Source organism: Diabrotica undecimpunctata, chromosome 3, assembly GCF_040954645.1.
Source record: "Diabrotica undecimpunctata isolate CICGRU chromosome 3, icDiaUnde3, whole genome shotgun sequence".
In the NCBI taxonomy this organism is placed as follows: Eukaryota; Metazoa; Arthropoda; class Insecta; order Coleoptera; family Chrysomelidae; genus Diabrotica; species Diabrotica undecimpunctata.
This window is the reverse complement of record NC_092805.1, coordinates 166,867,890-166,891,453: the sequence shown is the minus strand read 5'-3', so window position 1 is coordinate 166,891,453 and position 23,564 is coordinate 166,867,890. Positions and strand designations below refer to the sequence as shown.

At 33.4% G+C, this 23,564-nt stretch overlaps 1 protein-coding gene across 3 annotated transcripts in view; it reads right to left on the bottom strand.

Annotated features, from left to right (window-relative positions):
• Positions 1–20,083, bottom strand: part of qtc (GRIP domain-containing protein quick-to-court) — a 56,657-nt gene extending 36,574 nt beyond the window's left edge. For 2 of the 3 annotated variants that reach the window (XM_072527491.1, XM_072527493.1), the window contains exons 1-2: positions 9,120–9,254; positions 4,543–4,730 (exon numbers count right to left, since the gene is read on the bottom strand). In XM_072527491.1, coding sequence (XP_072383592.1) covers positions 4,543–4,730; positions 9,120–9,176 — 245 coding nt within the window. In that variant the 5' untranslated portion in view covers positions 9,177–9,254. Of the gene's footprint in view, positions 1–4,542; positions 4,731–9,119; positions 9,255–19,637 lie in introns of those variants that run through there. The other variant, XM_072527492.1, reaches the window with a different exon arrangement.
• Between the last annotated feature and the right edge of the window lie 3,481 nt (positions 20,084–23,564).

Below are 23,564 nucleotides of genomic sequence, written 5' to 3'. Positions count from 1 at the left end.
GACGGTCGCTTCAAGCGTTATTTGTGAGAGAACGTTTCATTCTTTTTTTTTTTCTACGGTTTACAGTTTCTTTGGTAAATCGTTTTTTTGCATTTTTACCCCCTAGAAGGGGGTTTTAGGAGGAAGTCCGAAGGTGAAAGTTGTAAATTTTTTTACATCTTCTTTGGAAATTAATATTCTCAAAATTAATATTCTTGGCAAAATTCAGCTTGCTCTTATGATTTTTAGGGGTCGATTCTCTGACGACTGGACTACTAGACAATCGAAGAATGTTCAAAAAGTCAAACTGGAACAATGTCAGTATTAATACAGTATACTCCCTTTATAACGAACACGGTTATTACGAGGTTTCGCTTATAACGAGGTACATTAGATGTCCCGTGAAATTTCTATTGAACTATAACCCTTTATAGCGAGGTAAATTTGCTTATAACGAGAGAAAATAACATTGAAAAACGTGTTTTTTACGTTTTGGCCCGGTCGTAGCTATAAATGAATACCCTTTTTAACTGCGGGCCGCACGCAATAAATTTCTTACAATTTATGATTCTTAGTCGGAAATGTAAAATTTATGATTCACAAGTGTCATTGTATTCGGTTGACCATTCACACCTAATAATATGGGACCTAATAGACAAGATGTGGAAAGTGTTTTAAAGGTTGTCAGAAACTTTATCCAACGACAAAACGCAAATGAAGAAGCATAAAACTGTTTCACATCTTTAGAAAATATGATAGATAGAATACTGGACAATTTAAAGCAGTCAAAAATGACAAAATAACTTTATACGCTTTATACATATTTACAGAATACAGATTTTTTGTTTTAACGTATATCATTGACAGTAAAAGTAAACAACTCTTTTTTGTTTTAATGCATTTCATTGACAATAAAAGTAAACAACTTTGTTTTAAAAACGCCATTCAAACAATATTTATTAGCATCTTATATTGCTCCGAATGGCTTCACTATAGAAAGTTAATGTTTTAGAAAACTACATATTCATATGTATGCACAATATTATTGTTGGATATAACGAGATCCGCTTATAACGAGGTAATTAGTCTGCCATTTCAGTTCTCGTTATAGAGGGAGTCTACTGTATAACGAATAACCTGCTGCTAGGATGGATAGGTTTTATCAATAACGAGATAATTAAATATAACCATACCTACGAATATGCCTCTAGCTTTCTGTACCTGGGCTCAATATTAAATGGCAACAACAACGTCAGTCAAGAAATACAAGCAAGGATTCTGATCGGTAATAATTATCTTTTATACAAACAAACACTTAATGAAAGTACATTACTAAATCGTGAGTCTAAGCTAAGAATCTACAAAGCAGTTATTAGATCCTTCCTCCTCCTCATTCCTTGATCCCTTGAGTCTTCTTTTTCTTCTTCCTCTTTATAAGCTATTCTGCTTGTTCATTGCCGGATTAATACATCTATGGAAGGTTGTCACTCCTTTTTTTGCGCGGTCGTCCGATACTTCTTCTGCCGATTGGTGACTTACATCTTGAGGTTTTGACGATACGGGTCTTCTCCATTCTGCTTGTGTGGTTATTCCATTCTGTTTTTCTATTTTGTGTCCATTCATTTATACACTGTTCGTTACTATTTCTTCTAATGTCATCATTTCTCTTTCGATCTCTCAGCGTACTGGGTAGCCATTGAGTAGTTAAGTAAATTAGATATGATCGGTTTACTTTTTTTAATAGCCTTTTAATAGTCTTTTATATGAAGCTCTTCCAGAATTAACAGGTTGGTTTTATGTTATATCCAGGATTAGATTAGATTAGATTGGGCCTTTCGGCCTATTCCACTGCGACCTTTTCAGATCTATTGTGGTCCTAGATAACATTCTCTAGCCTGACCCTTTTTATAAAGTCTAGTAGCTTCGAGACTGTACCTTCCATGTGGCTATTTGCCGGTGGATTTTCTTCTTCCAATGCAAAGAACCGCACATTTGCCAGACTGTCACACTGACATAAAATGTGCTCTGCTGTTTCTTCTTCGAGGTGACAGAATCTGCACAGGTCATCTGATAATCCCATCAGCTTCAAGTGCCTATTCAGCTTACAGTGCCCTGTTAGAAGACCTACTATGGCCTTGACTGTTTTCCTGTCTTTGCTTATTAGGTCCGCCGTAAATTTTGGCAAATGTTCTCTAATGAACTGTTTCGCCTGTTTTTGTCCTGGTGAATTCCTCCACCATTCCAGAGATTTATGAGCTACCCACTTTCTTTTAGCCGTTCTTGTTACTGATTTTGCAACTCCGCAGAGGGTTCCGGTCCAATGAATGGCAATGATGAGCCTTGTTTGGCCATTTCATCTGCTTTTTTATTGCCCTTATGACCCTCGTGCCCCGGTACCCAGGCTACCGTAACCTTGCTACGGTCTCCTAGTTTATTTAGAGCACACTCGCAATCCCATACTAGCTTAGAATTGACCTCTACAGAATTGAGTGCCTTAAGCGTTGCTTGACTATCTGTGAAGATGGCAACTGAACAGAACGTTCTTTTCTGCCTTTCTATTTCTTCCACGCAGTGATGGATTGCAGTTATTTCCGCCGGGAAAACTGTCACATCCTTAGATAGACTTACCGGGAAATGTATCCCTTGATTTGTCCCTACTATGCCGGCTCCCAAACCTACCGATGTTTTTGAGCCATCCGTGTACCAGGTAGCAGCAGCTTGTATGGGTACACGTTTATTCCAGTCTTCCCTGTCTGGTATCTTAATTGTGAACTTATTGTTAAAGCTATATCTCGTAACTGTTGCATCGATAGGTTTCTCCATCACAATATCGGCTTTTAGCTCCTCGATTAGCTTTCTGTTGTCAGTACCATGCATCTGGCTTATATGTCGCTGACTATGGATTAATCTGTGCATCACTGATCTGGCTTCGCCCTGTATAAAGATATGAAGTGATGGTAGATTCAACAGGACTTCCAACGATGCAGTAGGAGTTGTTTTTAAGGCCCCCGTAATACACAAGCATGCTAGCCTTTGTGTATTACCTAGCAGCCTTATTGCTCCCACTTGCTGGGTCTTTGTCCACCACGTCATCTATCCAGGATACGTTTAAAATTCTTCTATAGACTCACATTTCGAAGGCTTCGATCCTACTCTTACTTATTAGATCAGTTGTTTCGTATAGATGCAAAACGTGGACTCTCCAGCGCTGATAAAAATCAGTTAAGAATATTGGAGCTCAAAATATTAAGAACAAACCGATTTTAACGATGGTTCGTGCAGAATTAAAATGAACCACGAGCTAGACGAATTAAGGCATATCGCTGACATTGTTAAATTTGTAAAGTCACAAAGACTAAACTGACATGACTATTTAAAAAGAATGCTACATAATCGAACGGTAAAGGTAATCCAGCAATTGAAGCTCCAAGGAAATAGAACAACAGGAGGGCCACGTAAAAGATGGATGGAAGATTAAGAGGAGGTCCTTAAAACCATGAATACGTCAGGCAGTGCAGAAGGAAAGTAAGTAACAGGATAGAATGAAAGAGTATTATTAAACAGACCAAAATTCACAAATTATTGTAGCGCCAGGAAAAGAAGAAATGATAATAAATAAATAAATAAAGATAATGACATAGTTAGATTAGGGACTTCAAAGAAACTGTTAGTGTTTTCGAGATTTTAATGCAAAAACCAAAAGAAATCGCAGTTACAAAATTATAGATAAGTATGGTGAAGAAGCAACCAATAACAACGAAGAAAGACGTATATCCATACGCATCCAAAACAACTTAAAAGTTTCAAATTGGCACTTTTAACATAAACAAATACACCGATTCAACAAGGCGGAAATTGAACACTGAACAGTAACCAAACGTAGATGACATAATGAAAGCACATATGAAGGCTATTACAGATGACTAAGAAAAAGAAAAGTTAGAAACAAAGAAATATACCCTTGAACTGACAGAGGAAAGAGGTGTTAGGTAGGTGTACAATGGAAGACTAGATGATAAAATAAAAAAGCGGAAAGCCATCCTGGTAGGATAGAAATATTTAAAAATCTCTAGACTGAAAAAAATCTTACACAAGAGACAGTTTAAGGAAGTATAGTTGAAAGTTCGCAGAAAGATTCACCAGAAAAAACAAAACAGGGGAAAGCAACTGCACGAACACAAACAACTACCTGCGAGGAAAACGAAGTACTGAAAACTGGAGACTTTTAAAAAATATCCGCACTACATTACCAAAATAAATTTAATCCACAAAGAGATGGGAATATTATTTTAAATATCTATTAACGGAGAAGCGAACAGAGCTCCGAAAGATAAGCACTCAAAATAAACGAGTAGAAGAGTCGCCAATAAGAATATCAAGCTGCCTATGATCAAGAATTTACAGCTAAACTATGAAAACAGTGCAAAAAATCAACGTTAATGTAGTACTAATAAATTAAGTTCTCAAATTAACTTTTCATGATAATAGCTTAAGTTGCACGAAAAAACTAAATAATTTTCTCACCCTAATATGATTTTGATTTAAGTAAAACTTTGATCCTACCTTTCCTTGGCTATAATAATGTTGTTTTCTTCATCACGCCGCTTCCCTATCGGATAAGTAAAGGGTTTTTCACCCCTCAAGCGAAGACTGTTATGTCTACGTAGCGGAGTGGGACTGGCAGGAACAGGAATTTTAGTTTTGGTCGTTTCTGGGATTTTTGTAAACATTGTTGCACTCATTATGGTTTCCTGAAAAAAATAAACACTTTTTCAGATAATTGTTCAAGGACATATTATGTATATATTATGTTTTATTGACTGTCAAAAAGTATTTGAAGAGGTGAAGTTAAATAAACTTTGAAGTATAATGACAGATGAGATTACGCATCATCTCATCCAACTTACTATCACTTTGTACACATCTGCATACGCCAAAATGATAGCAGAAAATAGAGTGTCTTGGACACATAGGAGAACTACAAAGCTGCATTTTTTGCCCATTCTGTTTTATTTACACAAGGAATGGATAACTTGCAAAGGTACAAATCGACGAATTAATCTCAAAGATGAGGGGAATAAGCAATGAAATGGATCTGCAAATCAACACATCAGAGTAAAATGATGACAGTCAGGAAAAGGGAAGACCGGACTTTCGGTAAGGACAACAACTTGTAGTCTTGCAATATTTGACATTAATTTATGTCAAATTTGTTGTTGCAAATTTTATTTTTGAATGGTGTTATTTGTTGTATACGGTGTAAAAAAATTACTTTAAAAAATATGGAAATTAAACTAAAATCAGTTTATTACCAATTAAATATAAAACATTAAAAATATATTTCAAAAGCCTATAAAACGAATCGAATAAATGTTTATGGTGAAATCTAGCTGCTTATAATAATTCATTTTTATGTTTTGACAAATATTTATAGCAATTGTTACTCGATTACATAACGATTTACAGAGGGAAATAAAAAGAAGGAAAAATGGTTCAATACAGATTTCAAAACCAAAATTAAATAGAAAACCAAGCAAGAAATAAATAAAGAATAAGTTCATCGAAATGAATATAAAGATAAAAAGAAAGTAGCAGACCAATGTTACAAAAACAAAAAAAAAGCTACTCAAGCTGGATACCTAAAAGTTCGATAAAGAAAATGCATACCAGTGGTTAAAATTGACAATGGATTATGGGAAACACACTTCACAAAACTATATAGATGCACAGAAAGCCCATATGAGAAAGAATGCGTAATAGAAAACATGAGAGATAATGAAATAAGGATACCAACATATGAACATTTACATATTAAAAAAATGAAACAGGAAAAACATCTGGAATAGATGAAAATCCCAACGAGCTGATTAAAAACGAAGGGGAGACATAATTAACAAGCCTTTACACCTAATAGTTAGAATATGGGAAGCAGAAAAAATGACCAAGGATGGGAAAGAAGTCAAACTCATATCAATATTCAAGAAAGGAGAAGTAAGAGACTGTAACAACTATAGAGGAATATCTCTACTGGGTACAACATACAAAATTCTAACAGCCCTTATCAGACAGAAAATCACAAAAATTGGGGACCACCAGCAAGGATTCAAGGAATTCAGATCCACTACAGATGTAAACCACATAATTACACAAACAATCGAGAATTGTCACGAACGTAACATAGAAATCAGTGTGATTGTTTTCAGTAAAGGTGAAACAAACCATATCAACATACTCAAGTCCTTCCTCTCGATAATATGACATTATAAAAATTGAATTATGCGAACTAAACAACCTAAAAATCACCAACGGATTCTTCAGACATAAAAATATTTATAAATATACATGGACGCAAGAAACACGAAAGCGAAAATTGATAACAGACTACATAATAATCAAACAAGATACCACAATAAAGATCAAAGATGTGCGAGTCAGAAGAGGAGCCGAATATGGAACGGACCATAAACTACTGACAGCAAAAATGGGCATTAATTGGAAACATAACAAGACCCTCCTCTACAGAAAAACCGTTGAACACTATAAGAGAAAAACACTACAATATAGAACTACTCCAAGAACAATCAATAAGAGAACTATACCAACAACGTCTAGACCAAAAATTAATAGAATTTAGATACAGCAACATCGAAGAAATATACGAGCATATAAAGGCGAGTATAAAAAAAGCAGCATTCGAAGCCCTTGGAAAAAAAAGAACATATAACACATAAACAGCACTATTATGAAATAAATGAACCAACAAAAAGAATAATTGAAGAAAAAAAGCAACTATATAGAAAATGGCTGACTACAAACAACGACGAAGTTTATAAAGAATATAGACAAAAGATAGAGAAGTGAAAAAACAAATAACACAACAAAAGAATGAAGAATGGGAAAGAACCTGCTTAAATATTGAAACATACATAGTAGGTGCAAGAACTTCGGAGTCATAGAAAGTACTAAGAGGATTAAAACAAAACTAAATTGGGGAAATATACAGGACAAAGAATGGGAGGAGTATTACAAGGAACTGTTAACAGAACACACACCACAATTCATTGGAAAAGAAAACAGGCGAAGACGAAGCAGATCCCCACAACAAGAAATAGAAATAACAGATAGGAAAATAAGAACGGCCATAAAAGCAATCAAAAATAAAAAAAGCACCGGGACCTGGAGGCATCTTACCTGAGCTTATAAAATACGGATCAAAAAACTTACACCGGATGATACAATGGATATTTCAGAAAGCCATAAATGGAGAACAGCTCCCAAAGGAATGGACGGAGGCATATATAACATCTATATTTAAGAAAGGAGATAGAAAACGATGCGAAAACTACAGAGGAATAAGCGTAATATCATCCATAAGAAAATTATATGGGAAGATTGTGCGAGAAAAGATAGAGCAAGCGATAAAAGGCAAAATTGGGGAGGACCAGGCAGGCTTCACGGCAGGAACTAGAACAACTGTTGGAAAAGAAAAAAGCAAAAAATAGAGATATACATTTGGCATTTGTGGACCTGAGAAGGTCAGAACTATGGGAGGTAATGTACAAATTGGAAATACAGATGGAACTCGTAGAAGCTACAAAAGCTCTGTATAAAGAAAATAAAGTGTCCATTAAAATAGGAACAGGAATAGGAGACTCCACCACAACAAAAGGGCTCCTGCAGGGTTGTTCCACATCTCCAACCCTATTCAAAATATACTTAGAGAAAGCCTTGACTACATGGAAAAGAAAATACGAAGGCATGGGAGTACCGGTACGGAACGAATACCTATATACGTTAAGCTTTGCAGACGATCAAGTAGTGATTGCACAAGACCAATGCTATTTACAATGTCGAGTTTTATACCATCCTATAAGCACAGATAATTATAAAGGAAAACAACTATAGTAAGTGTAGTATTTGTCATTGAAATCCCATCTCCGACATCGTAATACTTTGGGTCCCATCGCATGAAGGTATCCGAGGAAACCAAGAAACAGATTACTGTGCTAGAGATATAGCAAACAACAAAAAGTCAACAATAGTAAGTGAAGTGGTTGCTAGTGATGTTAAAACCGTGATTAAATCCAAAATCCAGTGTCAGTGGCAAAGTAAATAGGATAAATTGCAATCGAAATTAAAAGAAATTAAATCATCTATAAAAATCAACGGCAAAAAACAGAACTGCAGAAAATAAAAATGTATTAAATAACCTAACACAACAGTTAAAAAGGGAAATCGATTTAATCAATAAATAGACCAATTCAACAGATTCCGCCAATTATAAAAGAAAATGGAACATGGGTACGTGGCAGAAAACAAAAAGCAAATCTGTTCGCTTCATACTTAGAGAATCTATTCCAAAATCACGAAATGGAAAATAATCATCAAACAGAAAACGATGATGATGAGAGTACTGAATACGATGTGAACAATACTAATCAAGAAAAAATAAAGCCTACTACCCCTAAAGAAGTAACCAAAGTAATCATAAACAATATCAATCCCAAAAAAGCTCCGCGATTTGACTTAATATCAGCAGAAATACTACAACAATTACCTAGGATAGCCATCAACTCACAACTTACAAACTTTATAATTGCAGTATTCATGTTACAATATGTATCAATAATGTGGAAAACATTTGAACTAAAGTAGAACAAATAATATAGAGAGATCTCTAGAAGAGAATAAAATTTGCTCAGCTATTTCCTAGACATAGCAAAAGCATTTGATAAAATGTGGTAGAAATGCTTGTTATTAAAACTAAAAAGATATCTTTTCATACAATATTTCCATTTGATACAGTCATATTTGGAAAACAGAACTTTTTGAGTAAAACAGGAAGGCGAATATTCAGAACTACGACCAATCAAAGCAAGAATTAAACAGGGTAGGGTTCTGGGACACATACTACATTTATTATATACCTGTGACATCTCTGTTACAGAAAATATTAAACTGGTCACATTTGCAGACGACAATGCAATACTAGCAGTCGGTGAAACATTCGAAAAAACAACTAAATACCTCCAAAATACAGTAAACAAAATAAACACTTGGATTAATAAATAGCGCATAAAAATGAATGTATTTATGGAAATATAATTATTTAGATATACAATACACTTTTAAAGACTTACGTATCTTGGTCTTTGCCAGTAGAACTGATTATAAGGAACAAATTTCAAACTGGTCATGATTGCAAGTGAAAAGATTTTATTTTTTAAATTAAGGTGGTCATTTTTGTTTTATATTTTTAAATAAACATTACCCGGTAGCCAAATAGTAGACGTTATTTTTAGATCAAAACATAGATTATTAGTGAACTATCACGAACTGCCAGTGCCGGACTAGGCCCGACGGTTTATGAAATTGTAAATCTATCTGCGAAAATTGGAAATGGATAACACCAACGAAAATTTAGACTCAGATATTTATTTAGACTCAGTACACAGATAAAATGCTGTTTTTCATATGCCTTGATGGTATGTCTGTCTCGAAGTTTTGGTATTATTACAGCTATTTTAATTTTGGATAAATGTGCACTGTGTGCCCTGGGTGCACAGGCAGGGTGCACAGATATCAGTACTTAGGATGCGAACTAACTAAAGAATGGGATAGAAGTACGGAAATAAAACGACGTAAAGATGAAAGCAATATTATACAATGGAAAACTCAACATCGAAATTAGAACCAGAGTATTGAGATGCTAGTGTTCTCTGTCCTGTTGTATGGAGTTGAGGCCTGGAAAATTACAGTGGCGACAGAAAAAAAACTTATTACCTTTGAAATGTGGTGTTATCGAAGAATGTGGAAAATATCTTGGACACAACACATAACAAATGCGGAAACGCTACGAAGAATGAAAAAAGATAAAGAAATACTCAACACCATAAAGAAAAGAAAAATGAGCTACTTTGGTCACATACTCAGAAACGAGCAATACGAATTGATGCGGCTGGTCATACAAGGGAAGGTGGAAGGCAAAAGAGGACCGGGGAGAAGACGGACGTCCTATTTTCCGATTTTCAAATCCATTTTTCTAGAAAACGGTGTATTCTACAGACTTAAAGTAAGAGTATCTTTTAGTACTAGAATACCTAAAAATTTAATAGTCTAGTACCACATATGCTTAAAAGTTAAAGACAAAAAAGTTATGCGTTAAAATAACAGTTTACCTACCCAAAACGGACGCCTATGGACGGTACTCGAAATTTGAAATTAATGGAATCTATTCAACTCTGAAGGATAAATAATCGTACCAGTTTTCGTTTTTCTAAATAAAAGGGTTTTGGAGATATTTAAAAAAACTACACACAAGGCGCCATCTTCAAAGAGCTTTAGCTTCCTTGGGAAGCATTTTCGGACTAAGAGAATTGGGTTAAATCGTCTTGAAATTATTTGACGAATCTGCAGTTTGGGTTTGTCAGGAGAGTTTCTAGACACCCTGTATACATCTACTTTAAATATTGAAACTAAATAAGGAAACCCAAACAGCGGAAGTACCAAGAAAGACGACACTTGCGTGAAGTGAAAAATAAGAATATAATCGATACAAATGCACTGAAGTAATTGACCTCCGCTATATTCTTTTTTCAATGCAGTATATACGGTGGATTTTACATACAATTTTACACGGAAACATTAAATAGTGGGAACCGAGAATTCTGTGGTAAAATCAGGATACATACTATGTGATTACATGGCATTGTGCTGAAAATGTCGGTTTATTTACTACAGATTGGTGGTTCTCTGATATAATCAATATCCCTTAATATTTAGTTTTAAGAGTTTGGCGATATCGTGTAATTTATTGATAAATTCTGCTCATTGTATTCTGTATTATGCTTGATTTTTAGCTTCGGAAAATATCTAACCCCTATCGAGCGTCACTATTTTAGTAGGGATATTTATTTAGATCTTTTAGATGGAACATCTCCTCTTTTAACAGAGGTGAAACTTTCTAAAAGTACTTAACCCTTTCATGGACATGAACAAAAATATACTTAGTACTGTAGCATTTCAAATCACCCTGTATGTATTAAAACACCTAAATATTTTCTCAATCCTTTTGCGTCATTGGGATTGATAATATAAACATATCTGGTCAGTATATAATAATTTTAATTGCCTTCTTTTGATCGTGAATGCCGCCTGATATTGCGCGTCAAATAAACATCCACTAAGATTGCTGAGAAAATATTGGGGGGAAGAGAATTACATCACTCTGCAATGGATTGCCGAAGTGGTCACTTCATTGTTTAGTCCGTATTTTCTTTAAATTCGTTATTGTGTTTTCATATTCCTTATTTGTTTTTTTGTTATCGGAAATTAGTTAGTGAGCAGTTAAATGTGTAGTTTAATAGCCATGTGTAATCTTCAAAAAGCCGGCAAATTTTTTATTGTGAAGAGGTGAACCTAATCAAATGCAAATGTGGCAGTTTTGTTGATTTAATCACCGATGGGCTGTATTGTGTCCTAAGTGGGAGATTTGTAAAGCAGCGTTACAATGAGAGGTCAAGTTTTGAAGATTGCAGTTTGATAATCCGAGGCCCGAACCCAATGCCCAACTTCCAAAGAGTCGTCTATTTGGTTCCCCGGTCATTTCAGACCATTTTGCAGCTTAAATGAGACACAGTTGTGTGTGTTTGCAGTGTTTCTACTTAATTCTGATCCAAAATCTTTCTTAAAGGAAATACATCACTCAGTGATATCAGGTACTTTGTTTTGTATTTTTCAATTAACATTTTTCAAAGTAAAAATAGACATTTTTGATTAATAAGTGCATTCATGACAAGTTAAAAAATTGTAATAAATAAATATGGATCGGCTAATTGCCATATTATTCTTTAGTCTTTCAGCCCAGTTTCAGCCCAGTAATTTCTGTCTCCCGTTTCAACCCCCTATAAGTGATACGCAATGTATTAGGTGAATATAATTGCTATAGTACCATAATATTCTTTCCAAAAGTTAATTTGAAAGGTCCGTTTTTTCACTTATTCACAATTTTTTGGAGGTGGGAAATATTTTTCCCAGCTTCAAAAGCTTAGCATATTTTTATACCTAAAAAGAAATAACAGATTAGTTCCATATATTTATTTTATTGAAAAAAATATTCGGGGAATAATTTACTTTCCACGAAACTTCCCAAAAAAAAAAGGATGAATGCACAATGATCCTTTTTCTGCTGCTTTAGTACTAGAACCTACAACTCTTGTAAGTTTTGTCTTTATTTGGCATATATGATTACCGACATCAGTAAGTCTGACTTCTTCTAGAACCACTCGCTCGCTTGTTTGATAGTCTGTTTGATAGATGTTTGATTTCAATTTCAACAATAGAATGGAGAAAATTAGTGGAAACCGCGAAGTGACATCAGAAACTGTAAAACCAAACCCAGAATGGGATGATCTTCACACAAAAAGGATCTTCAAGTGAAAACAGCTTCAGCTTCTTCGAGGTATAGAATACAGATCTCTTTTCTTTCTAAATGAATATCCACAAAAGAGTTGTATAGTCAAATTTAGTCTAAATTAAATCTTAATTGATCAACTTTTGTTTTTCTATTTTTATTCATGAGTATAAAAGAATAACAATAACTGTGTCAATCAGATAATATAATAAGATAATGTAATATTCTGTGCTTCCGTTTAGTAGTACTGCGGCCAATATACCGCAATTGATCAAATAGATTGACACTCTCCCCTCCATTGTTCGATTGTATTCTGCAACAACTCTGGGACAATATAGCTTTGTTTTAGATCCATTTTTAGTTTTCAGTTGTACAGTGGTAATATCTTTGGGTAAAAAATAATTTGTAAGTAAATACACAGGTGTATTGGGCACACCAATGCACCTGGTGACACTTATTAAAAATCTGTACCAGTCCAATATAGCAACAGTGCGACTAGATCAGAAGTTCTCAAACCAATTCAAGACCGAGAGAGGTGTTAGACAAGGATGCGTGTTGTCACCTGACTTATTCAACATTTATGGTGAACATGTCATGAGTATGGCTTTAAATGGATGGGCCGATGGAGTAACAGTGGCTGGTAGGAAAATCTCCAATTTAAGATTTGCTGATGACACTACACTTATAGCAGCAAATGAGCAAGACATGTTTAATCTCTCGCGAAGAGTTGAGTACGAAAGCAATAAAGTTAATATGAAAATCAATAAAGCTAAGACAAAAATAATGGTGTTCGACACTATTTTCAACTGTCTAACATGTGACAGGAATACCAGATAATGGACAGTTAAGTTTATCTCGGGTCTAGTATAACTAACGATGGTAAACATTGGTACTGGGTCTTTGATTTTTGAAAATAATATTACCAACCTTATATAAAAGTAATGTCGTTTATGAAATACCGTGTTTAGGATGTCAAAATAGCTATATTGGTCAAACATCACAATGGCTAAAACAACGCATCACACAACATAAAAGTGATTGCCGCTTAAGAAAAAATACTTGCGCAGTGGATGAGCACTATGAAAACACTGGTCATATGCTAGACTATAACAAAGCTCACATTTTGGCACAGACTGATAACTACAAAAGTAGATTATTTCTTGAAATGTATTACATTAACAAAAATAAAAACACTTTAAATTATAAAACGGACACTGGACAGTTAAGTAACATATATTGTAACATATTGAACAAAATTTATAAATATTAAAAATAGCCAACATTCATCTTAATAACAACTAACCTTAATAATTCATCAAATAAATATTATTCTTCTAACTTTTCTTTTATTGTTATTTTTATTTTTACATTTGAAATAATTTTAATTTTTTATCGTATAGCTGTAACGAACGTGATTAAGACAATTTAATCTTGACATTCAATATTTCAAATACTTCAATGTCAGTTTTTATTTGCGAAATCTTTTAAATTCTGTGAGTGTTTTAAAAATTTTTTTAATGCCATTTTTTGTAATGTTCAAATTGTTTTTAGTTTACTCCTGAGGAAGCTTTTAAATAAATGGCGAAATATTGAGTAATTTAGAAAAAAGAAAGATTTTTATTACAGACCACTTTACCCGATAATTTGAACGTATTTATGAAGTATCTTTTGGTCGAAATAATCACTTCTAATATATATAAATATATATATATATATATATATATATATATATATATATATATATATACATATATATATATATATATATATATATATATATATATATATATATATATGTATATATATATATATATATATATATATACATATATATATATATATATATATATATATGTATATATATATATATATATATATATATATATATATATCTGGTAAATATTTTCTGTTGGACTGAACAATGCCTACAGCAAATATACCACTCTCAAATAGTTAATCCATTAGTCAAAGTGATGTAAAAAAATTATAAACTTTTATTGGTCAAAGAAGAATTCTTACTGGCGATGTCTTACATTCTGAATCGTTCTTTTTATATCTAATACTATTTCTTTATGAGGTTAATTCCTCTTTTGTATCAACCAAATAATTTTTGTATCAACCAAATAATATTTTAATGTATTTATTCTATATTAGATTTGAACAGCCTACAATAGTTTTTTTAGTAGAAATGTCATTTATACGGTTCTTTTCCTTGCGGATTGTAATATATTAAATTATATTAGCTGTTAAAATATTAATTATTTAAAAATATGAAAAATGTTCAATAATATGCGCCTTAGTACGGCTCTGAAAATTATTTCGAGTATTATTATACATTAATAGAACACCATTATTTACTAATAAATTTTAAATTAAGGGGAACGTATCGAAATTTTTAATGATTTAACACGCAAGACATATAAAGGTCAATGGTTTATTTTGTATTTCTATGAGACAGATAAAGTGAAAGTAAAAAAAATCAATGCAGGCAATGCTGATTGTGACCTCTAGATGGCTTTGTCGCATGTTTATACCAGGAGAAAATTATTTTTATATAAATAATAATAATTATGTTTCTTATTTTAATTAAATAAAAAGTGCACAAGGAAATATTAAAAGTTTTATCAATTTGGTTTGTGAAATCACTTATAGTACAGATAAATACTGACTACATAAAGTTTTGGTTCACTTAATAATAGGGGTATACAGAACTAAAGAAAAGTGAAATATAGTGAGGAATTTCTATGTCCAGTAGTAAAATCAAATAACATTAACCAAAAATGACGACACTGATGATGGTTTGAAAGAGAGGAAAACAATTGTTTAATTCTCTTTGTAAGCATATAATTATAAAATATTGTTTTGATAATTAGAAGCGAGGATATACTTTCTAAGTTTTCTAATACTGTGCAGAAGGTCCTTGTGGAAAGAAAACTGGATAAAACACTGAAAATTTTCAGAAAATCTAACGATTATATAAATAAGTGATGGATTCGACCGTTACTCGATGTAATTTCATTTTATCTAACAACAGGCCACTAAAAACTTTTGTTTTCAATACTTTCACAAAATTTATTATAATTATTATCACTACAGCTGTTTCTGCAGAGTGCCTTTCTCAAGTGATTTATTTAGCAAGCAAGCAATTTAATTAAACCCAGCCTGTGAGCCATGTTCACCCCTTAGAATTACGTTCGGATGTAACAATTCATTGGAGCGGTCATTCCACCTCGCTCCAATGCTCCAGACCATCCCTTTCCCCCCTATAACACTCTGATGCGCGATAGGGGCACAACTATCAGCCAAATGCTCTTCATGTTGTGACAGCGTGACGCGCTATATTCCTGTGATCCTCTTATGACTTATCCGCGGAACTGAAATTGCTTGCTTGGGCTTCAAGCCTCCACTCTGGGCTGACGCCCAGTTCGGATCAAGAGTTTGGGACCTACGTGCCCGGTTTTTTGGGTTTTTATTAATTTTTTTGGGTGGCTTGCGCCGGTTTTTTGTTAGTGATTTTTGATTTTTTTTTTGTTGACCGAGGCCTTTTTTATGTTTTTTATTAATTTTTTTAGTAGGATGTCGTGGTGATATGAATTAATAGATTAAGTGATCTATTTTTGGTATGCGTTTACACTTTATAGTCTTCAACTGAAATTGAGGAGAGGAGAACTGTTCATCTCAAGTTGATCATTCAGAATTATGTCTGTATTTGTTAATTTTCATAGATTCTAATAAAGATAGCTTAAGGCCTTTATTTTGAATGATTTGAAATTCGTTATTAAAAGAATGATTGTGGTCTAGAATGCGTAGTCTATTATTGAAAGCCATTTTATGTTCTGCTATACGTTTGATAAAAGTTCTACCAGTGTGACCGATGTAATTTTTTGGGCAGTGCCATATTTAAGTTTGTATACACAACAAACTGCTTTTTTGGCTCTTGTTGTTTGTTCTAAAAGCTGGCGTTATTCCTTTCTTTTTTATGTGTTTGGCTATTTTTGTTGATATCTTGCCTGTTTTATGTAATCGAGCATAAAGTACTGGTTTTTTTTCTCTGGTGGTGGAAATACTAATTTCAGGGCTTTTTTATGTAGTTATTAATTTAGAATTTTGTTTATTGTATATAAGTTTTCTTAAATTTTTTATAAACAAAGTTTTGTTCCTCTAGGAAATCGAGAAAATACTTGGACGTCGAGTATTTGAGCACCTGTGCCAGTAGACCAAACCACAAAGAAAATATTTGAAATTTGTAGTTCTAATCCACATTAAGGAATGATGAACTTTTTAATAAAATTTCAATAGAAGCCTAAAGTGTAATATTTTACCCAATGGAAACAAATATGTAACTATCAATTGTGCATTCCACAAAAATGGAAGAGTAATAAAATAAAATAATATATCTTGCGGTAAAAAAAAATTAACTATGATAAAAATGGGTGGATGATAATTTTTAAGACAGCAAACTAAATATAATTGTCTTTTTATATATTTGGGACAACCGAGCGAAAGATCAACATTAGGAAATTACTGTTTGAGTGTTTGAATAGAATAAAGATGTTCAAAATAGTTTGGACACATTGCGAATGCCTGACGAACGTTGGGTCCAAAAACTTCACAAATGGAAGCCCCCTGGAAGAATAAAAAGAGGTAGTTCTCGACGCTCATGGAATGAAGGAATTAAAAGAGCGATGGAATCGAGAGGTTTGGAGGAGGAGCATGCCTTGGACCGGTAGGATTGGCGGAGGGGAATGGAAATACGGCGATAGCCGTCTCCAAAATGTATTGTATTAACAAGTTGGATTAATGTCAAACGTCAATAAACTTATTTTAACCTTCAATTGTGGCTTATTCCCATTAAAATAGTAATTACTTTAAAATGCCACAAGAACATAGCTTCAGAACAATATATAAGATCTAGATAAAAAAAGGGAGTGTTCCAAAAATGTCGTCAGCCTTACAGCGGCCATCCCAGTTTCGGAGTACGGTACGTGCGACAGTCAACTGAGCACAAGAAAGAGGGGTGGTTTTAGTTTGGTAAGCAGGATAATAGATACCTGAATCTTTGGCACTTCTATCTTTAGTACTTTAAATTAAACTAAAACCCAAATTTTTAGGGACTCAAAATGGAGGTATCATAAAAAAATTTAAACCCCCCCCCCCCAGACAAATTCTGGGTGCGCCACTGTTATTCGTTAAACAAAAAGTTTCTTTGTTGTTGGGAGTCGGGATATAAGGTTAGGACTACGCCTAAGGCTGGTTCGGTATTACGTGTTATCTACTCTTCTTCATGGCTTGGAAGCATGGACAATAAAACAAGTGCATATGAATAAGTTGGCCGCCTTTGAATTTTGGTTTTACAGAAGAATCCTACGAGTATCATGGACTCAAAGAATGTCTAACGTAGAGGTAACTGGAAGAATAGGAAATGAAGCGAAAATAATATTGACTATTAAAAGAAGAAAACTTGATACTTAGGATAAGTGATGAGAGGACAAAAATATTCATTATTGCAACTTATTAAGCAATGCAAAATTCAAGGAAATCAAATTGTGGGAAGACGAAGAATGTCGTGCCTTAAGAACATGATGGAATAGTTTGAATGCAGTAGTGCAGAACTATTTAGAGCGGCAGTCAACAGGATTCGCATAGCCATGATGATTTCCAACCTTCGGTAGAAGATGGAACTTAAAGAAGAAGAAGAAGAAGAGGATCAAAGCCAACAAATGCAACTATCAAATGAGGTAGGAGTGGACCAAAACCTTAATTAAGTAGCACCTAGCAAGAAATACATTGTACTTGTAAGAAAAAATTTTGAAAATGCGGCAAGAAGAAATCGTTTAATACATGAAGTGTGAATCAAAGAACAAATGCCCGAGCAGTGATAAAATAAAAATATAGATATATAAAAGAAGATAACTAATGACAGTAACATCAAAAGAGGCCTACGACAAGGTGACCCTATATCAACTGTATTTTACATCCACACTAAAGGTTTAATATATCATCACAGGCATCAATGTGTAGCATATGCGGACGATCTTGCTTAATCATAAGAAGAGCCGCTGAATTAAAAGATATTTTTAGTAGATTATATAGAAAAATGTATTCTAATACATGGCTGTTTTCCTCATACACAAAATATGTGATGATGAGGGAAAATCCGAATCAATTGAGGAGACAGTTCTTTAAGATACATACCCCAATTAAGGGGATATTAAATTATAATTTCGAAATTTTTCGACAATTTAACTACTTTGGAGTAAGACTAACAATAAACGATGGGAATTTATCCATAATACCGAAGAGCTTGAGAAAATGCAGTCAATAGAAATAAAAAGAAAAAACGAACAAAATCGTAAAAAGAGTATTTAAAGATAGTAAAAATATTGGGAGTATAACTTAAGATGTTGTGGTGGTAGACCCACAGAGCGACACAAATATAAATATATACAACAGTTATCCCACCTACGACTCTTTATGCAAAGGAGACCTAGATACTTAATAAAGAGCAAGGAGGAGCTAAAATAAGACAAATGGGAGTGAAGGATACTTAGTAGAATGTATGGAGATTTCAAATTTAAAAGATAAGCAGAATGTCTAGTGAAGAAAAACGATATTTGCTAAATTCAAAAATTAAGACGACTTGCAAGGAAGAATCGGTCGAAGCAAAAGCGTCGAAAGAAAAGTAAAAAAAGAGCTTAAGTTGTTGTGGGAAAAACGTAGAACAGTACACAAAAAAGGAAAAAAAATAAAGAAACTCCCTAAAGTATATAGGAATATACAGAGGAACAAATAAAAGAAGGGGAGATCAAAAGCAAGACATAAAAAATACGTGAAAAAATGTGAACAATAATGAATATGAACAGATTGAAAATTAGAATCTTGAAAAATAAGACGAAAAATAAAAAAAATGAATAAATGTTGCATATACACAGAAGTAATGGGTGTACTGAGCTGGCAGAGCTATATATATATATATATATATATATATATATATATATATATATATATATATATATATATATATATATATATATATATTTATATAGCTCTATATATATATATATATATATATATATATATATATATATATATATATATATATATATATATATATATATATATATATATTATCGTTATACTTGAAATTTAATTTGTTTTGATATTTACTACCGGCAGTACAATGTAAGATAATAAATATTTATTTCAGAATATCCAATGTGTATTTAAATCTTGTTATGGTACTTACAACTTTAAATTGAACAAAGTTTTGTCACCTCTGATCCAAATCCGTTTAGCACTGTCTATTTCACTCAAAACTGCCGTGGAATCGTTCTAAACTTTCACGAAACATATTGCTACACATAAATAAATAATAGCTACTGTAACAAAAGTGCAACGTGTACTGTTTTCAACAATAATACTCAGTAGAATCTGACATAATAACACAACATAATCACGTTACGCTCCGCGGATCTACACCATCAAACCCATTGGTGCTGGGTACCATGGTACCAATTTCTCAAGACAGAAACATTAGCTATCGCTTGTCGGACGCATAGGTATCTTAGGTAATTGCTGGTTGCGCTAACGAAGCTTGAAATTGTAATTTACTAGTCGATGTTGCGAAACTCATACGATTTCGATATGGTGGCGGCATGAACGAGGCAGTGTTATTGGTCGTATATCTACAAAAAGTGAAAATGATAACGGATATAGCATTAAAATAATTGTTATCTGTATATAGATAATTAGGTAGCGTGTACTACTGCCTTGTCTGATAAAAATTGGATCATTCAAATAACCATGGACGTACGTTAAAATTTTTTTTAGAAGTAGGTATAACTTATTCAAAAAATTAAAAATAATTATAATAGCTGAAAGCTACTAAAACATATATGTTTTTATACAGATATGAAAACAATTAAAGGTTTTTTTTTCTTTGGTAAAGTATCCACCAAAAGACACATTATCAAAATGCGCAGTTTATTTTGAGCAAACGGCGAGCAAAATCAAATGTCGGTATAGTTGCGGTAAGACATATAGTAGAATGCTCAGATTTGTAAGTTTTAAAGTTCTGCTTTAAGGAATAGTGCGGCAGTTAGTTGTTCTGATAATTAAATATGTAATTAAAAATATTTATTTGTTTCTTAAGTATATACAGTTAAAGCAGAATATTTCGTATATGCTAAAATTAATTTGACCGTTTTTTATTTACATTTTACCTTACAGGTTCCCTACTATTTATTGTTTTAAATTTAAAACCCATTTTCTTTATTCAATTTGAAAGAGTTATCTCACAACGGTTCATGTTCGGACCAGTTGTTTCTAATTTCTTTCTTATTATTTCTATTGTAGGCATTTAGCAGAGTATGGGTCGCTTGGGCCAGACAGTGTGACGTCACTATCGGTAAGCATTGGATCTACATTACCGACCTAGCAGTCCCCACTTAGTCAAGATCGCAACCCCCGGTCTTAACTGTAAAATGGCTCAACGTAAAACAACGTGCAAGGTATCGATGGAAAGGGGAGGTGGTAACGAACATCATACACATAACGAACACATAAAAATCAAACGCAAAGACTGTGCAAACGCAAAGACAAAATGGCACTATATCGTATCTCTGTTGTTATTAGTCAGATTACTACGTGTAACACGTCAAATGAAAGAGGAGTGGATATCCAATACGTTAACACAAAAAACAAAGAGGGCACGTTGGCAAGAGGAGGAGATATGGAATATGTTAACACAAAAAAAGACAAAGACATTGTCAAAACGGCACTACATCGGATTTTCGTTGCTACTGATCGGATTTCAGCATAATAGACGTTGAACGAAAGGAGAGTAGTCACTGAGGCTAACAGAGAAACAAACATGACAACATTGCCAAGACGGTGCTAATCATATATTGGACCTATTTTGAAGGGGATTGAATTTCGTCTATTACAGTTCATCATATCGTCACGCCACATGTCGGCTACATCCTTTAAGTATACCCAAACCATCTAGCACCTGTCATCATAAAAAGACACTCCTTCAGCCTATCGCTTCTCTCTCTCTCTCTCTCTCTCTCCCCCTCTCAGAGCAATGTATGAAAGGCGAGGTGACGCTGAAAACGATATAACGTACAGCAACGTGTGAGGTATTACTAGAAATAGAACATGATTAATCGAAGAACGTATATTATGCAATGTTTTTGTCTTTGTTTTTTGTGTTAACGTGTTGGATATCTCATCTTTCATTTAACGTGTTACACGTAGTAATCTGACTGATAAAAACAGGGATACGATATAGTGCCGTTTTGGCACAGTATTTTAGTTTGATTTTTGTTTTAACATGTTCGTTACCACCTGCCCTTTCCATCGATACCTTGCACGTTGTTGTACGTTGAACCGTTTGGCAGTTACAACAGGGAGTTGCGATCTTGACTAAGCGGGGACTGCTAGGTCGGTAATGTAGATCCAATGCTTACCGACAGTGCTCTGTCGACATACTCTGCTATTTTATTGTGTCTGTACCAATCGTATATTCCAGTTTTCAATAGTTTTATAACTGAAGCATCTGTAGGTCTTGAAAATTTGTAGTTATCGCTTCTTACGATGATTGTACCTAAAGTTTTTCATCGAAGCCTAATTTCTTATGTAGTTTTTTGTACACATTTTAATTGTACACTTTTACATTAATATTGTAACGATACTTGTCCGGATGGAAAGTGGGGGATTTAAAGAGAATAGGAAATTAAGGTGCAAGTAGGTTCAGCTTGCAAACCGGCGTTTAGGTGTTTTGAATGACACAACCGTGAGCTTTGGGACGTGGGTCTATAGATCTGGGATGGGGGTATATTTAGAAAAAAAAATAGGGAATTAAAATGTACCAATAAAAATGACAGAATTTGGTACTGAAAGGAAGGGAAAAATAAAGGGCGCCACCTAGTTCTTTATCGATGGACGAGGAAAACTCGACACTTGACCTATAAGTGACCTATAAAATGCACACATACTCAAAAAGAAGAAGAAACAAACACACTTACCTTATATTGTTGCTTTATATTCCTATCAGATTTACCTTCTTATTAGTTACCAGAAGAAACAAAGATTACGAGAGAGTATTAAACAAATAATTGCTACAAATTAACAACTTTTAACAAAGGTGAATATAAAACTTTGGCATTGCCTCAGCTAGAGCATAATTATTATTATTATATTATTACTTACTATATAAAAAATAACTATAAATTAGCTGAAGGAAAAGTATTAATGTATATACAAATTTTTCGGTTGTACAAAAAAAACCAAGATTATTATGGAATACAAAAAAAATTGAGGGACATACCCTATACATAAAAAACGTGGCACTGAAAAATGAAATGAAATCACGTTTATTTCTTTAATTTACCAGATAGAAAACATTTGGTGATTGTATTTCCAAAGATGCTGCCAAGTTTTAAAATTAAATTGAAGTTACATACGGCTCCAGTGGGCACTGACTCTAATATTGTAACTTAATTTAAATTCATCACATTATTTTATTTTTATTTAGCTGCTTTACTTATATATTAGCAGTACTGCACTATAGTATGGATTTTCCCCTTTCTTTCATGGTTTGCGTACTCAACTGCGGCATTACAAACAGCTCAAGCCTGAGCTGGACTCCACATGTTCTACCTCTACGATCGTCTACATGGAAATAAAAATCATCACTCTATTTCTTTTCTCGTCAATATTCATTCTCCCACCAGTCAAAAATGCCCCAAATTCCAATATTTGATCGACCGCGCGGAACTCGAGATCAAACGAATTATGATCAAATGAATTAACGTGGGACAATAACATTTCTCCTAGAAAGAGCAGCTGCTAACTATAAACAGACTTCAAAGTGTTTAGATTATCAATCTAAGAAATGCAAAAAGATTAAGAATCTTTTTCAACTTTCACGATATATAGTGTGAAACAAAAATCCTACAATATTGTATACAGTTCAACATAAACACCTGCGGATCAATTGAAAACATGGCATAGGGGCTACAGTTATTTCATTACTGTAGATTTCTTGACTGAACATGATTGAACACACACACATAGATATATACACACACATAAACCTACATATACACACAAGAATACTTACTAACGCCATCCTCAGTCGATAAATCACTTATAGTGATTGGAAGAAGTC